Below are 26,993 nucleotides of genomic sequence, written 5' to 3' on the forward strand. Positions count from 1 at the left end.
TCCGTAGCGTCCTCCACAACTCCCGCCCCTGACGGGCCGCCGTAGCTGTGCACTTCCGGCAGCGGGGCTCGAGCAGCCGAAGCAAGATGGTGAGTGACTAAGGGTTTCACGGCTGTGGTAGTTGTGCGACTGAGTCGAGGTGATTCGAGGCGAGAGGACAATGCGGCTGCCCGAGGCACTTGGTCCGCCCGCTCCCCTACCGGCTAGCCCGGTTTTCTTGCGGGGACGGAGGCTCGTGGAGACGGTGTTCAGGTCCACCGCGGGCCGGGGCCGACCAGCGGGCCTTTCCCCGCGGCCCCGGGGCCGGAACTCTGCGCGGAGGGTCCCGCAGGCGGACCACGGAGGGGGCGGAGTGGGTCAGGTCGCCCGGCTTTGCTCCTCCGCCGGCCGGGGCTCTGCTGACCCGCGCAGGGAGTTTTAGCGGGAGCTTCCTGGAGTAACTGGGACGAGTGCTTTCGGAGCCGCCCGGGTGGAGGGATGTGCGACTAGAGCAGAGAGAAGGATTTGGTCCAGCTGAGGAGGGAAGAGTGGAGTCGTGGGAGACCGCCCGGACTGGAGGCTTTTGAAGGAGGCCTTAAGACGGACGCTGTTGTAATAGTTGGAACTCGGAGGGGAAGGTCCCCTGGGGTATTAGTAACAATAAAAACAGCTAGCATTTATTCGTTAGTTCGTAAATTGATGCTGCACTTTCCCAAGGAGGGAGGTCCAGGCTCTGCACTAGGCACTGAGGATACAGAGGGTGAGCATGACTGACCCGGTCACTGTCGTCGTGGAGCTTACATTCTCAAGAAGGCAGACAAAAATAAATAAATAAATAAAGGAATGTGTGATATATTGGGGCGGGATAGAGATGAGTTGGTGGCCCTTGCTTAGGGCTGTTATGTAGAAAGGGATAGGGTGGGGAGGGGTGGCTGTTTTACATAGGGTATCAGCGAGTCCCAATGAGGTGGTGTGATTGGAGCAGAGATGTAAATAAAGTGAGAGAGTAGCTGTGCAGTTATCTGAGGGAAACTGGTCCAGGCAAAAGGAACAAGTGCAAAGGGCCTGAGATGGGAATGTGTTTAGCCTTTATCATGAACCCAACCACATAGTCTTATAGGTCTAGAAGGACTTTGGGATAGCCACATTTTAAGCGTGATAAGTATCTGGCAGGTACTTTCCCAATATTTGCTCATTATTATTCTCTACAATCCTTTGAGGCAATTATTATTACCCTCAGTTTACCAAAGAGGAAACTGAGACAGGGTGAGCGGCTGTGCTAGAACACAAATCCTGTTGGCCTTTGCTGTGATGTACTAGGTGTCCATGCAGTAGAGAAACACACCAATATTGGTGTCTAGTGGACTTGAGTGTGATTCCTGGCTACCTCTCTGACCAGCTTTGTGACAGTAGGCAAGTCACTTAACTTCTCTGAGCCTTGGTTTTCTTATCTGTAAACTAAGGGTAATGGTAGTACCAGCCTCATAGTGTCTGTAAGAATAAAATGAGATGATACCCCGAGAATGTTTAGGACACTCCTTGGCATATAGTATAGTGCATGTACGTTTTAAAACGTTATTTGAGACTGAGAAACACCATGTAAAATGTCCCAGACATGAAGTTTGGGACCCACTCAGAAGAATGTCCTCTGGTGGGACCAGACTTGCAGGATCGTAAGGAAGGTCGATGAATCTGGGAAAGGTTAGTTGCAGCCAGTTTGGCAAGGACCAGGCATACCTGAAGAGTTTGGACATTACCATAAATCCTGGGGAGCAGTTGAAGGTTTTTGAGGAGATTTACAGGATCGGCTCTTTGTTTTAGAAGGTAATAGAGCTGGATTGGTGAGGGACTAAACTACATCTGGAAATCTCAGTTGGGAGACTAGAGCCCATATGAGAATTAATGGCCTGGACAGAAACAGAGGTGGGGATGGACAAGAGAGAGAGCGAAGAATCAAACCAGAGTGGATTTGTTTCACAGCCCAGACTTTGTAACCAGACAGAGAAAGTCCTGACCCTTACATTTCTTATTCACCAGTAATGCAGTATTGATGAGTAGGTACTAGGAGTCATGCAAATATTAAATGTTTTACACTCATTACCTCATTTTCAGCAACAGATGGGAGTTAATGTCATCCCCACTTTCCAGTTAAGGACACCAAGGCTCCCGGAGGTGACCTAACTTACCTGAAGTCACACAGCCTATTAGTAATGGAGTGATGGAATTCAAACCTGGGTGCATCTAATCCCATAGCCCATGTTCTTAGGCTGTTGCAGTTCCTCATCTAGAAAGTAGGAATAACGAGCCCTCCCTTGAGGACTGTCCGGAATCAATGTGAGAGTGAAGATAAACATGCCTAGTACAGACTTAGGCACATAGTAAACACACTGCAAACATGAGCCGCCCTAGCCAACATCACGTTTACTTAGGGGTATAAGTAATTGTTAAAGGCTTATAATTTGGACAGCTCATTGCAGTGAAATTAATCCTATTTCCCAAAATTTCTCAGAGCCCTTAATTACTGTCTTTATTCTAATTATGAAGTTTTAAGAATCCTGCATGTGGGGAAGTATATTTGATCTTAACTTTTTTTGTGTAGACATGATAGGGTGGTTTTGTCTTGATAATGAAGCTGGCAGTGTATTAATTGAGGTGACCTTGTGGAAGTGGTTTGAGGGGACTGAGAGAGCCCCTCTAACCAAGTAAATTCACTATTACTCATTTAAAATGCCATCATTTTTGAGACATTGCTCTGTGTAAAACATTGTCCTGAAACTGAGGATCTGTTTTAAAATGAGAAACCCCACTTAGCTTGCCAATACACTAAGTTCTTGGTAGCTTAGGGTAATTCAGCTTTTTAGATTGGGAAGATGGAGCTGCTGGAGCGCCCCAGGCTTTAGGGATGGGAGGTATATAAGATGCCGTTGAAAGGAAAGTCTCCTGGGTCTTAGTGAGACCCTAGAAAGGAGTAAATGATTGATAAATGCTTGTTGAATAAGTAAAATGATGTAGCTTTCATGGCCTAGTTTCATGAAATATATTCTTGGTGGCCTCAGTCAGGTAGTTTTATATAGAGTGTCAGGCCAAATACCTTCCCCTCAAGAAGGGGTGGTCTTAGAGTTTTAGCCTCGTTGTGACGTGTTAGTTATATGTTTTTTAAAAGAATTGTCTTTGATGGAATCTACTGCTAGATGCACCATTGATGTACCAGCTTTTCAGAAAAAAAAAATTCTGCCACGCTAAGTGTACACCTTGACTGCAAGGTACATCCTGAGTTCATAAATGTTAAAATAAGGGGGAAGTCTTGGTGTCATAGAATCACAGGAAAATAAGAAGGTTTTAAGTGATCATATTCTGACTTTATACCTCTGTTTTAATTTTTCTTTAGGGTCAAAGTCAGAGTGGTGGTCATGGTCCTGGAGGTGGCAAGAAGGATGACAAGGTAAATAAGCCAGATATGTCTGTGATATGAGCAAATTGTGGAAGATGTCGTATCTCAGCTGAGAAGTTCTTTGGGGAATCCAAGAATTTTAAAATGTAAAATAAGTGATCTGTGTTTATTTAACCAGCCTGGCCTACAGATACAATACCCTTTTCATGTTTTACAAAAGATTATTGATTGTCAAGTAGATATTTATGAATTAACAATTTTTAAACATGTAGAAGTAGTAACATTACAGAAGTGTTAAATTGCCTGTGATTTTAGTGCCTAATATCCTTAGATGTGAAGAACTGTGTCAGATGATTTCAACACAGACTTTTGGCGTATAACTGAATTCTGACCTCTGTTCCTTACTGAATAATCTATCAGTGTGTAATGTAAAAAGAAAGACATTTACATTCACACATTCAATTAAAATTCCAGGAATGTTAAAACGGGTTTTTTTTTGTTTTTTTTTTTTTAAGGACAGTTTTTAACAACAATCTAAGGGATAAGAAAAAGTCTAATAAGGGCTAAGTCACCTGGAAATAGATGATGGTCCTACAGAAATGTTTGTGTTTTAATATCTGTGATTTTTTTTCCCCTGCTATTCTAAAAACTCAAGGATAAGAAAAAGAAGTATGAACCACCTGTGCCAACCAGAGTGGGGAAAAAGAAGAAGAAAACAAAGGGACCAGACGCTGCCAGCAAACTGCCCCTGGGTAATGACATGGCTCTGCTTCCTAGGGAACCCATCTCTGTGTAGCTTAGAGGTCTGAATGTGGACACAGGAAATAGGGGGTGGTCGAAGCTCTAGGTCTGTGACTTTGTGCAGCATTCCTCTGGGTTGCAATAACAGCAATGTTTTGGTTTTAACAGTATACACACAGTATACAACTGTTTCTCACTTTAAGAAACTTATAACTTCTTTAACCAGCTCCTCTAGTGTATTAGAGCACAGGTTTAGATTAGAAAACTCAGGTTGCACTTGATTAACTTAGAGACACACTAATTTCATGGAGAAGTGGAATGCCACTGTATTGGAATCACAGCATGCAATGCCTGAACATAAATTTTTTCAGTAGCTTCCTACTGAGTATAGAATAAAATCCAGACCAGGTGACTTGACCCAGCCCAGCTCTCCATCCTCAGCTTCTGCCACTCCTCTTGCTTGTCGTTCACACTGCCCTGCCTTGTGCTCTTTGAATTTTCAGCACATCAGGGCCTTTTCTTCCCTCTGCTTGAAAGTGCTCTTCCCCTAGTTCTCCCTGTGGCTGCTTCCTCCTCATCCCTTCAGGATTCAGCTCAAATACCTCCCCCACCCTCATCTGCCATCTAAACAAGTGTCTTCTTGCTTAGTTGAGATAAACTAATTTATTAAATATTGCTTGGTTAATAATAGAGTCAGGCAGTAGAAAATGTGTCTGTGATCTACCATAATGAATTGATACAGTGTTGATAAAGAATAGATCATAAGGTCACCAGAAGAAAACAGAAAGTTCAAAAACACAGTCAAGTTACAGATAATTAACATATACAGATAAATAATACATGATTTTTGTTCTGTAGGAAGATGATGGATTATTTAATATAAATGGCTGGCATTTTTTGTTATTGAGAGAAAATGAAATTATACCCCTTGCTTTTTGCCAGATAGATTAATAGATATACATATGCAAATAAGTAAATAAATGAAAATCCAGGAATATATTTTAACTTTAGGGGAGGAGGTACCTTTTGAAGAAGCCAAGAAACCTAGAAACCACAAAAGAAAAGATAGTATGTAAATTTGTATGTAAATTTTGAAATTTCTAAAGAAACAACACAAGAGTGTGGGAAAAAAATGTTTGCATATATGTTAATATCCCTAATATTCACAATCTTCCTATAAATGGATGCATGTGTTACAGCTCGGTGCAACAGCGTATACTGACTGAACAGCGTGTGTAGCTGTTTTTATTAGCACCTGTGGGGAATAATAAACCAAAGAAACTATCTTTTGGGCCAGTGAGTTTGTCCTTTATAGACAGCCTGTGTCATTTGTGTTATCTGTCTGGTCATGGACCGCATCCACATGGTTACATATTTGCAGAACCCCTTTTCCCTTTGCATTTAGGCATCTGCTTACTTAGGGTCACCAAACTGAATTTTTCAGAGTCTGGCCAACTAAAATAAGCTTATTTTAAATCTTAACTTTTATTTCCTTAAGGATGAATTAAGTGCAAACCACAGGCTCCAAATATAATAAAACTTTACTTTTTATTTACAGTGACACCTCACACTCAGTGCCGGTTAAAATTATTGAAGTTAGAGAGAATTAAAGACTATCTTCTCATGGAGGAAGAATTCATTAGAAATCAGGAACAAATGAAGCCTTTAGAGGAAAAGCAAGAGGTAAATTGAGAAATTATTGTAACTTTGATTTTCACAAATTGAATTCTACTTAGTTAAAATTGCCAATGTATAAATGAAATTCAAGTAGTTGAACTTTTCAGGCTTTAATGAATCATTATTTAGCTGCCTTTTAACAGCACCAACTGCTAGCTCAAGTGGTAGAGTGCATGCTTAGCATGCACAAGGTCCTGGCTTTGATCCCCAGCACCTCCTCTAAAAATTAAGTAAATCTAATTACTACTCCCCCAAAAAATAGTTTAAAAAATTAAAATTTATTTAAAGGATGTATTAAATAAATAAACACACCACCTGCTTTGTGAATCTAGTGAACTCAGCATCGTCTTTGTGGGTCTAATCCACTTTTCCCTCTCGGCATACTCTTACATAGGAGGAAAGATCAAAGGTAGATGACCTGAGAGGGACTCCAATGTCAGTGGGAACTTTGGAAGAGATCATTGATGACAATCATGCCATCGTGTCTACATCTGTGGGCTCAGAACACTATGTCAGCATTCTTTCATTTGTAGACAAGGATCTGCTGGAACCGGGCTGCTCGGTCCTGCTCAATCACAAGGTAAGTTGATAGTCTAAGAAAGCCCACAGGAGTGCTTTCTCCTTCCTCTTAAATCTGTCTGCCCATCCTGTGAACTCCTGAAGGTAGAGGAAATTCTCTGATTGCCGTCCCATTGTTGTAAGTGCATTGTGTGAACCTCGTGTCCCTGTGTTAAAGCTTAGTGTCCTGTTAGGTGCATGCCGTGATAGGGGTGCTGATGGACGACACGGATCCCTTGGTCACAGTGATGAAGGTGGAAAAGGCCCCCCAGGAGACCTATGCTGATATTGGGGGGTTGGACAACCAAATCCAGGAAATTAAGGTATGCCTGAGAACTGACTCCGGGGTTTCAGACCTTTGGTTTCTTACTGCTGTCTCATTTAGGGTGCTTGGAATTGTTTGGTAGTATCTGTGTGAACATGTTTCCAATTATGCTGACTTTCACTGTGGCTTTCCAGAAAGCCCCAGTGAGGTATGGGGTAGCTGAGTGGCACACACTTGCACAGGGAGGTCTAGAGCGTAATCCCAGCCCTCTGCAGCTCCTTCCCTCTGTAGGGAGGCCACTCAGAGCTATCACAGAGCTCCACCGGTGACCTCTCAGCTGGGAAGTAGCCATTGTGTCCCTCGGTGGTGGCAACAACAGAAGATCTTGCCAGCTCCTGCCTGTAGTTTAATTAAAAAGGGGGAATTCTAGCTTTCTTAAGTTCCTTTTGCTCAGGAAAGGCTTAAGTGTTGCTCAAGGCTGACTTGTGCTGAGAAGTGAAAGGGAGATTGGGTGCTATTAGGAAGAGGGGTGGGTACTGGGAGCTCAGGTGGGACAGAGGTCGTCCTCTGCAGTATGTCCTTGCTGGTGGAAGTCAAGCACATTGTCTCTAACAAGGATAATTGAAATTTTAACTTTTTGTTGAAAGTGAGATATACTCTTGATGCCGGCTAATGAGTCTGATAATTTCAGTAAGAAAACCTTTCATTTTTACCAAGTGTTTTATTTTCTGTAGGAATCTGTGGAGCTTCCTCTCACTCATCCGGAATACTATGAAGAGATGGGTATAAAGCCCCCTAAGGGGGTCATTCTCTACGGTCCACCTGGCACAGGTATGTATGCTCCGTGTTGGTCACTTTCCAGGCACTCAGCTCATCATTAGCTGCTTATAGGTACTTAGCAGTCGAGTGAGGACGCCACAGTTCCTTAGTTTAAAAGTGTGCCCTAAGCAGCATTTTGGACTTTTTTGAATAAGCAACTCCTCTGGAAACATACCTATTACATGAAAGAATATCTGTATATAGAAGTACCTAAGAAACTGAACTATCTTAGACTTGAAATTATAGATGTCACAGAGTTAATGTGTTAAGAAAAAAATAGGGATTACAACAAAAAATAAACACCAGTAGTGTCCCCCCAAATGCCTGCTCAATGTGAATGCATTTCCAGTTCCCAAGCACTCCTCTTCTGTACTCAAATATGCCAGATTTAAATGTTGTAAAACATAATACTTGTAAATATTTTTAAGAGTAACATGAGTCTGTTGAAAATAGTTTATAAGAAAAAATGAAAACAGGGTGCTCAACCTTGGCTGTACACTGGGATCACCTTGGGAGCATTATCAAATACTGATGCCTGTTTCCTATTTTGGAGAACATAATGCTTTTCATACAGGGATCCACTCATTTTTGACGTCTTTTTAAGGTGGTAATGAGAGTTTTAAAGTTAAAACAGCACTTGAGGTTTTTTTCCCATTTTCTTTTTCAATCTAAAATAGGTAAAACCTTACTAGCCAAAGCAGTAGCAAACCAAACCTCAGCCACTTTCTTGAGAGTGGTTGGCTCTGAACTTATTCAGAAGTACCTGGGTGATGGGCCCAAACTCGTTCGGGAATTGTTTCGAGTTGCTGAAGAACATGCACCATCCATCGTGTTTATTGATGAAATTGATGCCATTGGGACCAAAAGGTAGGCATTCTCTCGCCTCTCTTGCGTCGTTTAGAGGTAAAACCCGTGTGGTTCTTCTGAGAACGATCGGCCATTGGCACTCCCTGTCCAGCTTGCGTGTTGGTTTGCCGCAGTCCCTACTGTGTAGCTCTCTGTGGATGCTTTAGGCTGTGCTCTTCCAGGTGTCAGGTAACAACCGGCCCGCAGCTCATTGGTCAGTCCGTAACCACGCCGCCTCGAGCACCGTTTTGAGTCAGGCACCATCTAGACTCTGAGAACCAGTCCTGAGCATGAGTCTCTGCCCTTAAGGATCTCAAATGTGGAGACAGAATGTCAGATATAAAAACTGCTGCAAAGGAAGTAATATGATACGTGATTTGGGCCTTGGGAGGGTGTGCTGATGTTTTACTAGAAAAACTGAGGATGTGACATATGGGTTGAGACAGAGGTGTGTTTTGTAATTCCCCTCTGACGGGAGATCAGTTGGGTTTTCACTTCTCCTTATCGTCTTTTCCAAAGGTATGACTCAAATTCTGGTGGTGAGAGAGAAATTCAGCGAACAATGCTGGAATTGTTGAACCAGCTGGATGGGTTTGATTCAAGGGGAGACGTGAAAGTCATCATGGCCACAAACCGAATAGAGACTTTGGACCCAGCACTTATCAGACCAGGTCACATTTGCTTTTGTTTCACTGTGGAGAATAATTGTGCTTATATGTGTTTATATTTCTAAGAGCACTTTGGGAGGAATATAAATAATACACATAAAAGCAGACACCACACTGAAACTTAAAATAACAAAACTGTCCGTTTGAGATAATGGATAAGAGCGAGCGTGATATAGTCTGTGTAGCTTGACCATTTTAATTCAAATCTTATGTCAGATTCTTTCCTTTCCCATAACAAATGTTCCCTTTTTAGTCTCAAATTTTTTTAAAAGAAATAATCCATATGGCAGCTCAGTTTTTACATTCAGGTAGTACCAAAAGAAACAAGAACTAATGTGCTTACTCTTGTTTATAATGTTTTTTAGCACAATTGATCTGTCCTTTCGCACTAACTGTGCCATTTAGGAACCTCTCATTTGCTTCTGAAGAACCAGAGCAGAGAGGATTTTTTTTTAATGGGATAAATTTGAACCTCCTTCCACAAGACACTATGTGACTGAGACCACACATGAGGTGGCTCAGGCTTCCCCCTGAACCTGGGCCGAGCCTGGGGCTGCCCAGGGGTGTGACTGAAAACCTTTCATGTGTGCAGGCCGCATTGACCGGAAGATCGAGTTCCCCCTGCCTGATGAGAAGACGAAGAAGCGCATCTTCCAGATCCACACGAGCAGGATGACGCTGGCCGACGACGTGACCCTGGATGACTTGATCATGGCGAAAGATGACCTCTCTGGTGCTGACATCAAAGTGAGAACCTGGGCTGGATTGTACCTCTCAGTTTTATCACATATGTGTATGATGTTTCTTCCCAGATGACCAGAGTTAAAAGCAAGGCCTGGCAACACTGAATACGGATACAACCTGCTTTCTGTGGGAGGACCTGAGTTCTCATCAGGCTTGATGCCAGGGCGAGGCAGGGGCGGCCATGCAGGCCTTTTCATGCTGGTGCCTGCACTGAACTGCGTATCATTAGCGTCAGTAGATCTAGGCTAGTGTCTTTGTTGGAGAGTAAAATCTCTCTCTTTAAAATCTAAATTATTTTAAAATTTTGCACTTTTTATTTAAAAAACTTTCAAGCCTTCAGGAAAGTTGCATCAATAGCAAACACCCAAATACTTATCACCTCAATTTACCAAATATTATCATTTTACCTGTTTGTTTTCTCTGTATGCACAAAACACTTCTTTTCTGCTGAACCATTTGAAATAAATATCCTAAGGGCCATAACCAGATAGAAACTTCAGTGCCACGATTGTGTTCTTATCACTTCTTGTCACACAGGGTTCTTTTTACTTTTGACAAGTAATTATTAAGAAAATGAGTATCTTAGAACAAATACTGTATTGAAACCTGTATTTAACCTAGAACACATGTTCTCTTATGACATAAGTAAACGACATTGATGTATAGTCTAAATTTCTGGACATTATCTATTTCTTAGGGAGATTACTTCCATTAACAAAAGCGGAGCTTTGCGAACTTACCGACTGACCTGCCACACAGCTGGTCGTAACATGAGCAATACTAGAACCCAGAGCCTCGGTTCCTGGGCCAGTCCTCTTCCTTAGTCAATTACTGCTAGTTTAAGCAATGTCAGGTCCTTTGAGAAAATAATTAGAATGCTTAAAACATATTTAAAAAATCTAATCTTTCCCACATGGTTTGAGAAAGTGTTTAGTCTGGGTAGCCTACACTTTATTTCAAAATAGCTCTAAATTGTTAGAATAAAAATAAATATTTCACTTTCTGAACATGCTGTTCTTTCTCACAGGCAATCTGTACAGAAGCTGGTCTGATGGCCTTGAGAGAACGTAGAATGAAAGTAACAAATGAAGACTTCAAAAAATCTAAAGAAAATGTTCTTTATAAAAAACAAGAAGGCACCCCTGAGGGGCTCTATCTCTAGGGACCACAGCTGCCTTTAGGGAAATGGCAGGAGTGTCCTGACCCCTGGGAGGGATGAGGCTGGGGAAGCCGCCCAGGGGAGCTGATGTTCCAGTTGCTCGTCTTCAGTGAAACATCCGTGTACCTTTCTGAGCGTGGCGGGGGGGGGGGGGGTGCCCATCGGGCTGCCTTCGTCTGTTGGTCGCGTGCAGTGTCCTCGTCCCAATAAAGCCTGCTTTTTCTCAACACCGAGTCCTGTTTCTGGACCGTCCGCGCCTGCGGCTCAGCAGCAGGCGGGTGGATCCGGGCATCAGGGAAGCTGCCCGCTGCTCACAGGGACGGCAAGCTTCAGCACCTGTTTGTCCCCACGTCACGCCCCCAGACTGGTGGTTGCTGTTCAACAGCAGCTGATGGGAAAGAAAGGATCACAGCCGAATAGCCAGCGATCCTAGTCGTTTAAGCAGCAAAGGCCGAGTTCACATGGCAGGGGCTTCAGAAGGAAAGCAAGCATTCACTTTTGGAAGTTTATGGAGTATGTGAGTTCTCAGCACACTGGGGGCAGGAAAGAGGTACTGGTGTTGCTAGGAGACCGGGGGTTTCTAAAAGGAGTCTCAGGTCAGGGTTGCAGAATCTCATAGCAGCCCCAACATCCCTTGTTACCAGGTTGAGAAGCCTCATCCCTCCCGAGAGCGTGAAGATGTGTCAGAGCTTCCCCTTGCCTTTCTGTTTCCAGCTCTTCTCTCTCCTTTCTGGGCAGTTCAGTCTTACAGCCAGGAAGTGGGGCAGACCAAGGTAAGCCTCGCGGCGGCTGGCGGGCAGCTTCCCTGGGGGCTCTCAGCTGCTCTCTAGAAAGTGCTCAGCTGTGCTGTCCTCCCCTTCTTTACCCAACCCGCGTCCATCAGTTTCTAGCCAAAACTTAGTTCCACAACACTGGCTCTTCCGGGACGAGGTGCCAAAGAAACGTGCTTTCAATGGTTCTAGACAGCATGATTTCTTTTTTTAAAAAAGCCAAGAGAGAAACTGTCCATTTTTTTTTAAAGCAGGACCTCAGGGAAGTTAGTTTCTCTCAGTCAAATGTTACAGCCTTGGAATCAGAACGAGTACACGGCCGGCCTGGGCCTCCACATCTTAAGCTGAGCTGACGCGCACGCTGAACGCGTACCTTTGGCACGTCGCACAGGCAGGGCTGGATCTGCTGGGAAGGGGCTGGCTCCGTCCTCCACTCGGCCATGGTGGCTGCTGGCGAGCTCCCCTGCAGCAGAGTCCTTACTTGGGGCAGTGCTTCCCACACTGTGATGTACACACAAGTCCCCTGAAAGGAGTCCCGTTAGAGCACTGGTTCTGACTCAGGGCCAGGGTGTGGCCTGAGAGTCTGCATTTCTAACAGGCCCCCAGGTGATGCTAGCTGCTGGGTCCATGGTTGGAGGCATCACAGAGCAGGGCTTAGGGAAAAATGAGAACTCTGAACACATCTGATACAGGTGAGAACACCAAGTTCTAAGTGACTCCCCACTGCTCTGGTCTGAGGATACGGCCTGGTGGAGAAGATCCTAGTACTGAGTTAACCGGACCTTTCTTACCTCAACTGCGAGAGCAGCAAGGATGCCTATCAGGAACGTATATTCACCCGGGCAGGGCTGGCACTGGCCGCGCAGGGCAACAGCGGACCGAACAAGAACTCGTACACCGGCCACGCTAGGCTCAGTTACCGCCTGACACGATCCTCATCTATGCACATATGTACACATACTCACATATATGATATGTAAGACAGCAGCTTTCGTGTCACTTGCACATGCAAAAAAAGTGCAAGAGGTGAGAGACTGATAACCCAGACACAAATTACCAAGAAACAAACGTCAAAGGCAGAGGTCTCAGCACACACGCTCAAAGGTATGTGTCACCGTCTCCTGGTTCCTCCTGGCTCGGACAGGACAGGTGCCAAGGTCTCGGAGACACGCTCCCCACGCCCCTCCAGGTCTCTAGTCCTCAAGTAGAAGCTCCAGCTCCTCCAGCAGCAGGCGCACCCGGAGCTCCTTCTCCGTCATCAGGTCCAGGATCTCCTGCATCTCATCGGGGAAGTACTCCACGGCGTCCATGTACAGCACCTGGGGCAGGAGAGCCTAGTCAGCTGGCCACATACGTCCTGTGAGCCTGCCTGCCTGCCGCCCCTCCACACCCCACACTACCCTTCGCTGCCCTAACTCGGCAGGACCTCGACGTGGTTCAGGAAGGACTCAAAAGCAGAGGGAAAGGGAATAAACTCAAAGTGGGGCCAGAAGTTGTTGGCAGACACTGCAATCACAATCATCTGATTTCTGAACATCTCCTGACCCAGGCTCGGCAAGGCAGAGTTGGGACATGGATCCTGACACATTCAGCATCTGGCTGAGCTTTGGGCAAACGCTGGGAACCAGCAGCCTGAAGTGACGCTCCCATGAAATGCCAGCTCCAGTGCAGGGGAAGGACTCAAGTGCCCCTCAGGCTCCAAAGGGGATACTTTCACTATGACCAGGCCTGGGAGGTGCTCTGTCCCCTGACACTGGCTGGATGAGGCTTAGCAGGAAGGTCCCTGGGAATCTGAAGAGACCATGGTCTTTAGAACTTACCTTTGCCCAGGGACAGTTCTGAAGTGCTTTGTAGAACACACCTTTGCTTCTTTCTTTATTTCCTAAGGAAACCTGAGGCAAGGGGAAAAAAATTCAAAAATGATGAAACAGAGTCAAGGCCCCTCCTGCACTGTTTCTTGCAGGGCAACGCCACGGTGGCTGCTGGGTGGGGTGGGTCCCTGTCCCACAGGGTCACTGCTGTGTCCCAAAGGGCCTGGAGCTGCTCCTGAACACCTCTGACTCGTCACCTCCTCCTTTACTGTGGCCAGCCCATCTCGCATCACTAAGAGTGCCTAGAACGAGGCCTCAAGCATGAGATAAAGGTGATGACTTTACACAGAGAAAATTTTTGCTTCAACACTTGCCATTTTCTGAAAACTATCTTAGAGAAATGAGATAACCAGGATTACTGAAGCAGTAACCTTATCAAAAGCAAATTTGCAGTCAGGAATTTCCATCAGAGTGGGCAGATACTCAGCACGTTTTTTCTCTAAGCACATTCTTATACTAAGGTATAAAATCCTTAGTCTCAATTCACAGGTGCTCTTTCCACGCCTGCTGTGGAAGCAGGAGCAGCATGTGGTCTCCCCTTAACCAACCACCTCGGGGCCTCTCCCGAGTCCCAGGAAGGGATGTATCACTTGACTGCTCCCCCAGGGAGACAGCCCGCCCGGGCAGCTCCCCAGGCAGGTGTCTGAGGCTGCGACTGGAGCTCATGGAGCTGAAGTCTGTTTCCGGGCTTTCTGTCCACCCACCTCCCCCAGACTTCCCGTTCCCACGGGAAAGCTTTCCAGTGGAGGCCAGCTCTGCCCACCAGGCTGTGTCGGGACCGGACCGGTAAAGGCTGTTGACCGATCCCCTAGAAATGACATCGAGGGACTCTATCTACCAAGGATGGCCTCACCTCCTTCTCAGCTCTTTCCGGTTAACTCCCACAGACACGGAGACAACCTGTGATACCCTTCAGGTGAGCATCGGGCCTTCCCCTCTTGCTCCAAGTGCCGCCCACCAAGCCAGCCACGCGGTCTGGGGGGATTCCTGCTTCCCCCCCGGCATAGGCCCCGGCCCTTCCGAGGCTGGACCTCTGAATTTACACCCAAGAAGCCAGTGTGAGCTGTCCTTCCTTCACACACCAAAACGCTTCAGTGCTAACTATCCTAAAACACTAAGTAAACTTCAGGCTTATTTCCTTGTTTTTGAAAGAAGAAAAACTGTATTACTGTGTTAGTGAGTATTTGTGAGACTCACAGATAATCCTGGAACCCAACACATCCAGGTACGTAAGCTGGCTGTCCTCAAATGAGAACTGCTCTCTGCTGTTTCCTTAATCAGTCGGCCAGCGGAAAATGCCTTTGCTGTACCAGGTGTGAGAGGGTTAAACGCCAGGTGAAAGACTGGTGGTGATGCTTCTCCCATTCAGGATTCAGATTCTAGGACATGGCTTCACATGCACGTTCCCTCTCACCAGAGCAGAGGTTCCAACAGGAAGAAAAGTTCCTGAAAGCTACCCTCTCCATGCCCTCCTTCCTCACCTCCTGAATTTTCTCATCTTAACCAGCCATGGCTTCCTGTAACATTCCCTAGTCAGGCTGGACGGTAACTGGTAGGTGACCCCACGCCCCTGACCCTGTGGGTCACGGCTGGGTGAGCATGTCTCCCTCCTCAGGCAGAGTATCTCTGGGCACCAACCAGGTTCCTGCTCAGAAGTGAAGACGCAGCTAACAAGCTGCTCCCAGGGCTGCTGGGCTCGGTCCCCAAGGAGCCTCAAATTCTGCCCACAACGTCCCCAGAGAGAAGTGGAGCCAAGACTTCACACCAAGGCCACCCTTTGGTCAGGAGCCAAGTCGTCCACATGGGGATGAAAATGAGGCGAGGCTCTGGAAAGCCCTGGCGCTGCGGGTCCTCCACCTGCCGGGGCCTGAGCTGGTCCTCAACCCTGTCCCGGGCCAGGCGGGCCGGGGGTAAGAGCAGCAGCTGCCCGTCCTCAGTAACAGAACAAGTGCCCGAGCTCCCCAGCTAGGCAAGCTGTGTAGGGGGCTCAGCAGTCTCTGGTTTTGGCATTTCTGTACCTTCTTATCTGATACTTGCCGCCTCCACATGGGGGAAGCAACATCTCTGACAAAATGAGAGGGCTGAAGGTCTTTGGGCTTTTGCAAAATTGGATTCTTTTTTCTTATCTGAGTACAAAAGATTCTGAGCAACTGTCGGTTTATACAGTTTTTTTTTTAAAGTAATTTGACAGAAACTGATATCCAACCCTCCCTAAATTAAAAAAAAATACATTTCTATACTACTTCATCCGAGTACTCCTAAGAGGAGACAGACTCTCTCGCTAGAGGTTTATTTATTCACCACTTGAAAGGTAACTGAAGAGGATTCTTTTCCCTCCCACCAGCTCTTGTAAATGGTGGCCTTTCAATATATCCCAACGTCTACCAGCTGTCCACAGACTGGAAGGAGAAATTATACTTGAGGATAAAGTAAAATCTAATGAGTACCAATTTAGAAATGCCACTGCTCCCTTTCTCTTTATTAAGACTTCTTTCATTAGGCTCATGAATTCAGCTAACTGGTCTACATACTTAAACTTCTTTATTATGTGGGTACACAGAACAGCGTATTTGAAAGTCAACCGCGGTTTGTCCAGTTCCTTTTTTCTCCCATATTCTCCATGGCCAAAAATAGGTTTTAATTCCCACAATCATTTCTGCAGGAGGAAAAAGCAAGCAAGCAAATGCACCTGCGTGTATGACCCACGCACGTCCACACGCCCGCGCACACGGACGGCATGGACGCACAGCCCAACAAGCCCCGCGCCCTCCCCCGGGGCCCCGGCTCCCTGCTCCTGCCCTCACCTGGCACTTGCAGCCTACTCCTCACACTTGGGCCCTAATTTGATTTTTTCACTGTGTTTATGAAAGCATTAGGACCCCATCCAGATGCTTCAGGAGCTGCTTGGGGAAGTCACTGGCCTAATTAATTCCTGGTCCAATGCTAATCTTTCCAAAAAGATAAAACTCCTTAAGGGTCCCTGTCTTTTTTTTTCAAGTCAAGAAGAATTTTTCTGTCCATAATCCAACCAGACTTGGCTCATGGCAGAAAAATACTGCAACTCTGCACCTCACCCTATTCTCCTCTACCTAAAAAAGCCTGGAGAAGTTACACAGGCAAACCTGCAAGCTCTCCCTTGTGTTGACTTTAAAGGTCTTCCAGTGGCCTAGGAAGACTCACAGGGAATTAGCCCTGGAACCGCTAGGGCGCATCTACGTGCTCCTGCGGTGGAGGGGCCTGGACAGAAGTGCGGCTCGGCTGGACCCCAGCTCCCCTGCGCTGCCCCCGCACCACGTTCCCTTAACGGGCAGGGCCCCATGCAGGCCACACGTGCACACGGACACCACACCAGCGTCTGGACCTCTGAAGGTTTCCATTTCACACAAAGAAGTCAAGATACAAAAATCTCCGCTTTTGAGTCTAAGAATAAACATTAAAAACACAGAAACTCTGGTGGCAAGTCATCCTGATGCTGACCTCTGCCTGTTTGTCCTGGGTATGCCTATGAGCTGCCGCCCCGAGATCCTGCCTCCCCTGCTCCTCAGAGGTCAGGGGACGCACCCAGATGAATTCTGGACACTAAGAGGATGGGAGAGGCCCAGCCGCTCCTAACCCCTAACTCACTCTGTCCCTTTACACCTAACTCTGCCACGTGGAAGTTGACTCTGTCAATTGGAAATGCTCAGATACTCTGATCAACTTCTGAGAATTTATCCTATGGAAATAATCAGAGATAAACATACATAATGTTTACGTATAAGGAAGGTCACTCCTGGCTTCTGAGAGGTAAAATGTTCAATGGAGGTCACCTGGATATGATTTAAGAGCCTTGAGCTAAACAACATTCAAGTGGCCTGGAAGATTGTGTTTCTAAAAAAGCACGCAACCTGGCAGTGGACGTGTTATAGTAAATGAGGCCCTGCCCAGTGCCAGGCCTTCACCAAAGGCAAAGCCAATTCAGACTCCGTGAAGCCCAGGGACCACCTGTCAGCCTGCACAACACATTAACAAAATTAAACAGCATCTCATCATACTCAACTACTGTGGCACTCAGATGTAAAAACAAAGCTGCTCTGGAAATGTCTATTTTAAAACCACATTCTAGACTGACCTAGATCAATCTTGTCTCTTACAACAAAAGAGAATCAGAACCTAGAAATTTCTATGAGCAAAATGGCAACAAACTCAGAGAAACCTCAAGACACGCCACTGCACCGACAGCCTGGGCCTCACTCCTCACTATCATTCTACCAAAGCCCCCAGCAGAAAAGGCAGCTCGTGAGCCCTTCCGAGTCCGGAGAGACCCGACGTCATTCCGCCAGGGCTCCCACAGGGTTAACCAAGGCCGAGAGGTGGGCGGAGGCGGCGAGCCCTCCCAGCCGTCCCGTGCCACGGTCCTGGACACCTGCACTTCCTCACTCATGAAGGAAGAAGTAGAGCTCTGCATGAAAACAAAAACCCTAAATCTTTTCTCACCAAAAAATTCAAATACATCCTCCACAGTAAGGGGCACCGGCTGCCGCTGTCACTCCGCAACGCGTTGTCAAACAGGGCTCTGATCCGATGTGTCAGGCCGGTCTCTGGGATGGTGGCGTGGACCTCCCTGCCGTCCACCCTGCAAGACAAGGACTCCTGTAATTCTGAGACACCTTCTCACAACCACACCACAGTAGACAGAGATCTGTTAGAGGCAGCAAATGTCAGGGAAACTGGGTCCGAGCACGGGAGGTCATGCTGTCCCGCAGGTCTGTGGGCACCGGGGCTGTGGGGTACAGGTGCAGTGTGGCTCCTTCCATGCTGAGTCTGCCTAGAAGCCATGCACAAACTCCTTGCTTCTCTGTTTTCTAAGGAAAGCCTACCCTTTCATTAGCAGAATACAAATTGTACTGGATGGGAAGGAAAGATCTTTCAATTGAAAGTAGAGCGAATAAAGTCCCAATGGAAGAAATAAAAAAGAAGCAAACTGACATACTATTCGGAGGCAATTCTGAACAGTCAATTTATAAGGCCAGAGTGAGGCAACAACAGAGATTCTGGAAGGAACAGTGATGCCAGAGCTAGTATGTTCCCAAGCCTATCACTTAGCTTCAGATATAAAACACAGTATCAACAGATGATATTTAAAACGTGACACTGTCATCATCAGCAGTCACAATTACTAATTATTTTACATGACCTGTGAGCCCAGCACTCACTCCTCGGAGCAACGTTCTGAAGTAGATTCTTTAATTGGTCCCATTTTACGGAAGGGAACCTATTAGAAACTTGAAGTGACTTTCCCAAGATCACACAGCTGGTAAGTGGAAGAGTTGGGATTTGAATCCAGATTCCAACTCCAGAGCCTGTGCCCTTATCCACCAGGCTTTTACTACAGCCTCTCAGACGCCTGAAGGCCTGGCAGTCACCATGCGTGCACCGTAAGCAACGCTCAGGACCCCAAGAGTGTGGCCTAGGAAGCCAGCCACAGGAGCCACCGGTGAAAGCTGCTGCTACTTGCAAGTCTTCTTCCTCTCCTGACTTTTTACTCTACAACATGGAGAACCCCCACGGCAGGTGTTGCAGGTCCTGGCCTGCATTCATGTCCGTGTTCCTGAGGACTAGCAGTGTGGGGGAAACACAGCAAGGTCTGTGCACAAGATGATCTGTAGTTACCTCTGCACAGTTTCCACCAGCCTCTTCCTCATTTTCTCAGCTTCAATGGCAAACAACCATGGCTCCAAGGGTTTGGCAGACCTGGTGACAGCATCAAAGAACCGTCTGGTCTTACTGGCGCTGTGGGACTTACTCTGAATCCGTATATATGCCCTCCAAAGAACCGGGTTGCCGGGATACAACTTTAAAGCCTCCGAGAGAGCCTCTCGCAGAGGAGCCAGCGGGTAGACGCTGATCTTCATGTGGAATCTGAGCAGGCTCGTGTGCATCAGGGTGACGGCCTCGAGGACCTGGCTCAGGCTCCGGGGCCTGGCACTGCCCTCCAGGCTGGAGCCCTCCGGGGAAACAGAGCCCTTCAGTTTTGCAAATACTTGCTCATATATCCGCACAGCAGCATCGATCCCTATGGTCAAATACTGGAAGAGCATGAAGCATTTAACCAAGCTAATCAGGCGGTTAAAGGACTCGGTAGGGGCTGGATCGGAGACACAGCTCTCACCCAAACAGTCCTGCAGCGCGTGTTCATAAGCCTTCCGGGCTTTCAAAATGTGAACGCCCAAGACCTGGCCGGTGCAGGGCCCGCAGGGCCCGTTCTCGGCCAGTCTGGTCAGTATGTGAACAGCCCGCGCTGTGGCAGCCCCTCCCGCGTCTGGCAGCAGCTCCACCTCCAGCTCAGCGTACAGGAGGCTGAGCTCACAGAGCTCGTGATCCCTCAGTCCCCTGCTCCCCGCTATGCTGAGGGCCGAATCAAATACTTTTCTGGCGTCCTCTGTGTTGCCGAGCAACCACTCCAGATGCGCGTACTGCTTCCAGAGGCAAAAACTGTTGCGGTTGTCTGGCTCCTTGAGGAGATTCTTGGCTAGTTTTTTGCAGTTCTTTCCTTGTGACTTTAATCTCTTCTTGTTTTTGGTGTGCAGACACCAAATCACCTAAAGGAAGAAAGGAAAGAATGACTCCAGGTGCTCTGAGATATTAAAGCAATCCCTCTGCACTGCCAGCTGCAGAAAGCCATCCAAGGCGTCTTCCTTCATCACATTCGGGAAACACTTAGGTAACCTGAGAGACAAATCAGGATTTTTTCAAGGCCACGGGTGCCCCAAAATGAACACACCCAGGTTTCCATCTGAAACCCATATAAACAAGGCTTACATACTCCAATGCTCTTCTCCAAAGAGAAGTGACCACCAAATTTTATCAGACACTATTTTTATAACACTGCCTGGTGTGTGCAATCTGCAGTTAGTGTCAGAATTTGGGGTGTTCAAATTCAGTACTAACTGGTGGCCAGCAGAGGGCAGAAGAGTCAATCCTAAATGAAATTCTAACAGATAATAGATATAAAGAGCAGGGTAAGTAGCTTATTTTATCTATTTTAATAAGCCCCTAAATCCTCTAACCCTGCTTAAGCTTAAGCTTAAGCTTGGTTCTTAACACAAACTGCTCACATGACCACAGACATCTGGTAATAACAAATCAACACAATACACAGCTCCCGTCACTGACGCGCTGGACTCTCTCCTGTTCTCCTCTTCTCTACGGCCCCTCAGAAGGGCAGCCACACACCCAGTGCCTTCAGGGGTCCCAGAAGGAGGAGAGGCTGTGGCCCAGTGCCCTGAGGAGCCTGGCCATCCCACTGACAAACAGCGTCAAGGAAATGAAGTCCCCACTTGGGGAAGGAGGAGGCTGGAGTTACCTTTGCGATCTCATACCGTAACCAGGAGAAGCAGAGCTGAGACCGCTCCTGGCCTGAAAACAAAGGCATCACAAGGTGGAAGATGTTGCGGATGAATTCCTCGCCTTCTCGACCATGACCCCTGGTCCAGCGCCGGCATCCCAACTGGTCCGTGCAGCCGACACAGCCGATGCCGGAAAATGAAAGGTTGAGAAAAGTCAAGGGCTTTTCATCATAAAATCCATTATCGAAGATGCTGTTCTCATCCATGGCCAGATAGAGGCAGGAGGCTGGAGGGCTGAAGCCGGAAGGCACACCCAAGAACTGCAGAAAGGCCGCAATCAGCTGAAACTGAAGATCCCGGCTGGAAAGTCGGATCAGAGACTGTCCGATATCATCAAACAACACCTGCAATTTTGAAGTCAAACTCAAGTGACCAAATGCAGCAAGCGAACAAAAAGCCTTCACAATTTTTTCCACAATTTTTTTTTTTGGATGTACTAATGAGTCAACGTTAGAGGCCTCCTAAGGCCAGCCGAGAGCAGGGAGCCCCGCAGTGCCCCTCCGCATCCTCACACATCCTGGGAACTCTCCGAGGGCAGGAGGCAAGACCAAAGCGAAAACTTTCAAGGTGTCCTAATGGAGTCACAGAAAATGCAGAATCACATTCACTTCTGAGAACATAATGGCTTTCATAGTTACTTTGGTAGGTTACAGTAGTGAAAATTTTTATTTTAAGATAGAAGAACTTTACTATTTTGTGATTTCTTTGTACAAAATTGCTTCAGGAAATGACAAATATGCTCAAAAATACATAAACAGCAGCAAGGTAAGACGGAAACTACAGGAAGCAATGGCCCATGTTAAGAGCAATGATAAGAGCCCAATACTAACTGCACATGTTTGTAGCTGATTTCACGTAATGACTTTAAAACGTAAGGCCACAGAGACTATGCTGTCTCGTGTCCTGCTTATCAGACTGGTCTCGGTGGCTCTCAACAAAGAGGAGATCAAAACATGAGCCCAATAAAACTGGAGCACCTGGAATGCAACTAACCCAAACCATCAATTCATCAGAAAATGCTTCTCCTCCAGGTTTTGACCAGAGAAAAAAATCTAAGACACTGCTCACAGCAGGAGTTTGCTCCAGAAACGAGTTTTCAGAAAACGGCTGAAATGCTGAGCCTGGTGAACTAACTTTGGAAGGGCGACCATGAACTCTAAAACCCTCAAATGGCAAAGACAGACCCCACGCATTCTTCCCGAAGCCTTCAGCTCTGCCAGGGAAGGGACCTCACATGCAGGCGCACCGAGCCCTCTGTGAGCTGAGGTCCCCTGGAGGCTGGCCCCCCTCCTTCCTGCCCAAGGACCCCCCCTTTCTCTCTTCCCTAATTCCAGTCTGGCCACCCCCTTCACCACTCCTCGGACATCCCAGGCCCCCTGGAGCCTTCACTTATGCTGGTCCCTCTGCCTAGACCCGAAGCTCTGGCATCAGATATCCCTTCAACATCCAGGACTACTCACTGAGCACTCGCCACAGGACAAGCATCATGGAGGCACTGGTGACACGGCTGCGAAGGAAACAGAAAAATCCCCCACCCTCAAGGCACGTAATTTTTCGGGAGGGGAACAGACAGCAAGCATGTCAAAGCTCAGGAGCCGCACCTCTGTGAAATCTGTCTGACCTGGGAATATATTGCATGCCAAGCAGCATGCAGTGGACCCTTGAACCACTCGGGCACTGATACACGGGTTTGTTTCACTAAGCACACCAGTCCCACATGACCCGTGGCTGGTGGAATCCGAGGCCATGGAACTGCGGGTACGGAGGGACGACTACTGAAAAGTCATACGCAGATTTTCGACTGCTCGGGCAGGGCGGGTGCAGTGCTCCTAACCCCTCACACTGGTCAAGGGTCAACTGTAGTTGGTATCTTGTCAAAGCGGCTCAATGACAGGTATCAAGAGAATCTCTTCCTTTATTCTATTGTGAAACTTCCAGAGCTGCTGCCACTAGACACAGAGGAGCAGGTGCCAAGTCCTGAGACGACCGTGGGGAGGTGACGTGAGTGAGTGCCTGGCACACACAGGTGCTCAGTAAGTGTCCGCTCCTCCCCCAGCAGGAGGCGCTGCACACCGACTGTCCCAGCGTGGCATCACTGCCCCTCGTGTCTTCCAGAGTCAAATCTATCCGCTACATCTTTAAGGATCCAAGAGTAGGGTGGGGAACGGGGACACAGTTAAATGGTCTAGGACAGTGACTCTATGTTTTTAAGCCCTCAGCCCTTGGGCTTCCATGTGAAAAATTAACTGAATAACTCGGAAGACACTCTCCATGGGGGTGACCTGAGAGCTGACCCTACTCCTTGGGGACAGAAACTATCAGGTCAAGTGCCCTATGCTCCCGATCACCAGCAGCCACAACTCTACCCTGGTTTGGGGAAGAGGGAAGTTTCTGGAGACAGGAACAGGAGCAGGCTAGCATCTCACCAGCTAGGCAAGTGCTCAGAGAGGCCAGTAGCCCTCCTTCTGGGAACCAAACCCAGTGGTTAAAGGCGAGAGAGCAAAGACCCCCAGGCTGGGGCAGGGACTCGCCTGTCTCTCTGGATCCTCGCAGTCTTCCTCAGTCTGCTTCCTGGTCTTATCGGGGCGCCACGGCCGCCAGTGCCTCTGGTCTCGGGACCGCTCTGCAGCAAGCCAGATCCGCCACCTGGGCAGAGTCTTATCTTTAATTTCCTGGTCATCATCTTCTGGTTCGTCATCATCGTCATCTAGACAAGAACACAGCTTCTAGCAACTGAAACCACCACCAGCACTTACATCTACCTGCTTGTGCTGCTACAGCAGTGGGCACTGGAATGCCAAGATGAGTAAGACCCAGGCCCAGTCTTCCGGGACACTCAGTGGCATTTAGAGACTCTCCTATTATCAATCAAGTTTCCATGAAAAAAGGGCAGGTTAACTGATGAAATCAGATGCTATCAGAAATGCTATCACTGCAATTAAAATGGGAATGACACATATTTTGGAACAGCACTGTCTAGTAGAACTTTCAATGATGACGAAAACGTTCTAAATCTGTGCTGTCTAATATGGTAGCTACCAGCCACATGTGACTTCCTGGGTACCTGAAATGTAGCTGGGAGAATAACTGAATTTTTAATTTTATGTAATTTTAACTAATTTTAATTAAAATAGCCACATGTGGCTAGTGGCTACTGTATTGCACAACACAGTTCTAGAAGGCTAAGTGACATTTAATGACTGTATTGTTTTAGATTTTCTTAAGCCATCAGAATTTTTAGCCAGTGGCCTTCTGATTATGACAGACATTCACATTTTTTTAAAGAGGCAATTCAAGATATCTTATACTTTATTTCACTGTTTCCTAACTCTGCACATGCAGAATAGAAGAGGGGAGCTGAGAGAAGCAAGATGGCGGAGTAAAAGGAGGCTCGTAGCTCACCCTCTCCCACAAACATACCAAAACTCACATCTATAGACCTACTCAGCCAACCAGAGCACCTGCCGAACTCCGACAGAACATCGCCCTCTTCAAAAGACAAAGACGCCAAAAATCTGGTAGGAGAAAAGGAAAAAAGAAAGAAAAAGCAAAACAGTGTGGGAGCAGCAAAGGAGGACTGGCGCTAGTTCGCTGGGTCACCCCCCACCACCGCTCCAACGGAGAGGCCAGTGGGAAGGAAAGGGAGCCTCTGAGGCTCAGATCTGCCCCGAGCACCCCTTGACCGACAGAACTGAGTTAAACTGGCACAAAGGGTCCCCGTGACACCCAGACCAAGATGCGAGCCAGCAGCTGGGGCCGGGACAGGCCGCCCGAGCCTGGGCGGAGGACGGGGGCGGCTGCACTGAGGTGGCCCCGGGGGACTGCAGGGGGCTGTGTGCCGTGGCTGGGAGGGGATACGGAGCAGAACAACCTCGGTCCCCAATAAATTGCGAAAAAAGCAACACAACACAGCTGGTATGCCCTGGGGGGAGGGGCACCATAGCCTTTGTCTCCTCAGACCTGAGCTGCCATTACTGGCCCTTCTCGAGAGAAGAGAGGTGGGCGCAGCCACAGCCGCTATCTCCTCCAGTGCGCAGCGCCCGGGCGGGGGCGGGGCCGAGACCTGAATCCGCACCCGGGGGCTCTGCAACCTCCTGGGCAGGACTGAGACTTGTTTACAGCCCGAGGCAGATAGGATCTTTCTGCCCTGGCACCTCAGAGAACTCATGCCACCAGGGCAAACAAGGAGCTGAGATTTGGCACAGAGCAGGGGTGGGGCCGTTCCGCGGTCTTCCCTGAGCCTGCCTTCGGAGCATCGACCCAAGGAGGAGCAGGCAGCTGCACAGAGCAGCAGAGTGAACGGCGCCGGGAGAGGGCGGGCGGCCACCCCCCTTCCTGGCAGGAATGCAGCACCTGACCACGGTGCTGGGAGGGGGCGTGATCCGCCCACTTGCCTCCCTGGCCAGCGCAGCATCTGACTGTGGCATCGGGAGGGGGAGTTACCCGCCCACCCACCGGGTAAGAGCTCAGCTCCTGACCCAGTGTTGGGAGGGGGCGCAATCTGCTAGCCGACAGCCATGGGAGCAGCACAGATGAGGGCGCCAACAGAGGGCCTCTGGAAACAGCAAGCTGAGTTCACGAAACAGGGTGAAGACACAAAGACCTCTCGATAAAATCATTAAGAGCACACCGTCTCCAGGAGAAGTAGATAACTGATACTCCTTAAGCCACAGTGCCAGAGAGATATGAGCAATATGAAGAAGCAGAGGAACCACTCCCAATTAAAAGAGCAAGAGAAATCCCCTGAAAGCACGATCAAGGAAATAGACATTGATGGCCTACTAGATCAAGATTTCAAAAAAGGAGTGATCAAAGTACTGAAGGAACTAAAAGAAATAGTGTTTGGAGATATAAAATATGTCAAAAATGAAATAGAAGCTATAAAGAAGAACCATGTAGAATTAGTAAACTCACTTGCTGAGATGAGAGTTGACCTAAAGGCTGTACAAAGCAGGCTAGATAATGCAGAGGAACGAATAAGTGACCTAGAAGACAGGACAACAGAAAGCACCCAAGCAGAACAGCTGAGAGAAAAACAAATAAAAACAATGAAAACAATATAAGGGATCTATGGGGTAATATAAAGCATGCCAATCTATGCATAATAGGGGTTCCAGAAGGGGAAGAAAGAACAATGGGGATTGAAAAGGTATTTGAAGAAATCATGACTGAAAACTCCCCAAACCTAAAGAAGAATCAGATATCCAAGTGCAGGAGGCTCAGAGGGTCCCAAACAGGAAGAATCCAAACAGACCCACACCAAGACATACCATAATCAAGATGGCCAGAGTCACGGATAAAGAAATGATCCTAAAGGCAGCAAGAGAAAAACAAAGAGTGAGTTACAAGGGAACCCCCATAAGGCTCTCAGCTGATTTCTCTACACAAACACTACAGGCCAGAAGGGAGTGGCAAGATATATTCAAAGTCCTGAATGAAAAAAAGATGCAGCCTAGGATACTCTATCCAGCAAGGCTATCCTTTAGGATAGAAGGAGAGATAAAGAACTTCATAGACAAGCAAAAACTAAAAGAATTTAAGCAACACTAAACCCATGCTAAAAGAAATATTGACAAGTCTACCCTAAATAGAAAAGAAGCAGGATGCTACAAAAATGAGAAACTCATAACTGGAAAGGAGATAACTGCCATGAATTACAAAAAGAATAAACACAAAATTGTAAAAGAAGATATCTAAATCATTAAGAGTGGGAGAGGGAAGCAAGGAAAGCCACTGTGGAAAACAGTATGGAGATTCCTCCAAAGACTAGGAATAGGCTTACCATGTGACCCAGGAATCCCACTCCTGGGCATATATCCATAAGGAACCCTACTTCAAAAAGACACCTGCACCCCAATGTTCATAGCAGCACCATTTACAATAGCCAAGACATGGAAGCAGCCTAGATGTCCATCAACAGATGACTGAATAAAGAAGATGTGGTCTATTTATACGATGGAATGCTATTCAGTCACAAAAACCGACAACATAATGCCATTTGCAGCAACATGGACGTTTCTGGAGAATGTCACTCTAAGTGAAGTAAGTCAGAAAGAGAAAGAAAAATACCATATGAGATCGCTTATATGAGGAATCTAAAAAAAAAACAAACCAAAC

At 47.2% G+C, this 26,993-nt stretch overlaps 2 protein-coding genes across 2 annotated transcripts in view; one reads left to right on the forward strand and one right to left on the reverse strand.

Moving 5' to 3' along the window:
• PSMC1 (proteasome 26S subunit, ATPase 1) lies at positions 1 to 11,074 on the forward strand. Its single transcript, XM_032482499.1, has 11 exons — positions 1 to 89; positions 3,368 to 3,421; positions 4,026 to 4,122; positions 5,670 to 5,794; positions 6,183 to 6,368; positions 6,541 to 6,669; positions 7,346 to 7,442; positions 8,108 to 8,297; positions 8,796 to 8,947; positions 9,537 to 9,691; positions 10,716 to 11,074. Exons 1-11 carry the CDS (start codon positions 87 to 89, stop codon positions 10,848 to 10,850), a joined length of 1,323 nt encoding a protein of 440 aa, XP_032338390.1. The 5' UTR covers positions 1 to 86; the 3' UTR covers positions 10,851 to 11,074.
• Positions 10,793 to 26,993, reverse strand: part of NRDE2 (NRDE-2, necessary for RNA interference, domain containing) — a 26,414-nt gene continuing 10,213 nt past the window's right edge. The window contains exons 2-8 of the mRNA XM_032482901.1: positions 24,321 to 24,374; positions 23,408 to 23,583; positions 20,834 to 21,220; positions 19,141 to 20,069; positions 17,965 to 18,103; positions 13,438 to 13,509; positions 10,793 to 12,936 (exon numbers count right to left, since the gene is read on the reverse strand). Coding sequence (XP_032338792.1) covers positions 12,811 to 12,936; positions 13,438 to 13,509; positions 17,965 to 18,103; positions 19,141 to 20,069; positions 20,834 to 21,220; positions 23,408 to 23,583; positions 24,321 to 24,374 — 1,883 coding nt within the window. The 3' untranslated portion in view covers positions 10,793 to 12,810. The remainder of the gene's footprint in view (positions 12,937 to 13,437; positions 13,510 to 17,964; positions 18,104 to 19,140; positions 20,070 to 20,833; positions 21,221 to 23,407; positions 23,584 to 24,320; positions 24,375 to 26,993) is intronic.

Source organism: Camelus ferus, chromosome 6 (genome assembly GCF_009834535.1).
Source record: "Camelus ferus isolate YT-003-E chromosome 6, BCGSAC_Cfer_1.0, whole genome shotgun sequence".
Taxonomy (NCBI): domain Eukaryota; kingdom Metazoa; phylum Chordata; class Mammalia; order Artiodactyla; family Camelidae; genus Camelus; species Camelus ferus.

What these genes read in the sequence shown, in the direction of transcription:
- PSMC1 (XM_032482499.1), top strand. An exon ending in TGCCAGCAAACTGCCCCTGG is followed by an intron (nt 4,123 to 5,669) that starts GTAATGACATGG and finishes TTTTATTTACAG; the next exon opens with TGACACCTCACACTCAGTGC. An exon ending in CTTTAGAGGAAAAGCAAGAG is followed by an intron (nt 5,795 to 6,182) that starts GTAAATTGAGAA and finishes ACTCTTACATAG; the next exon opens with GAGGAAAGATCAAAGGTAGA.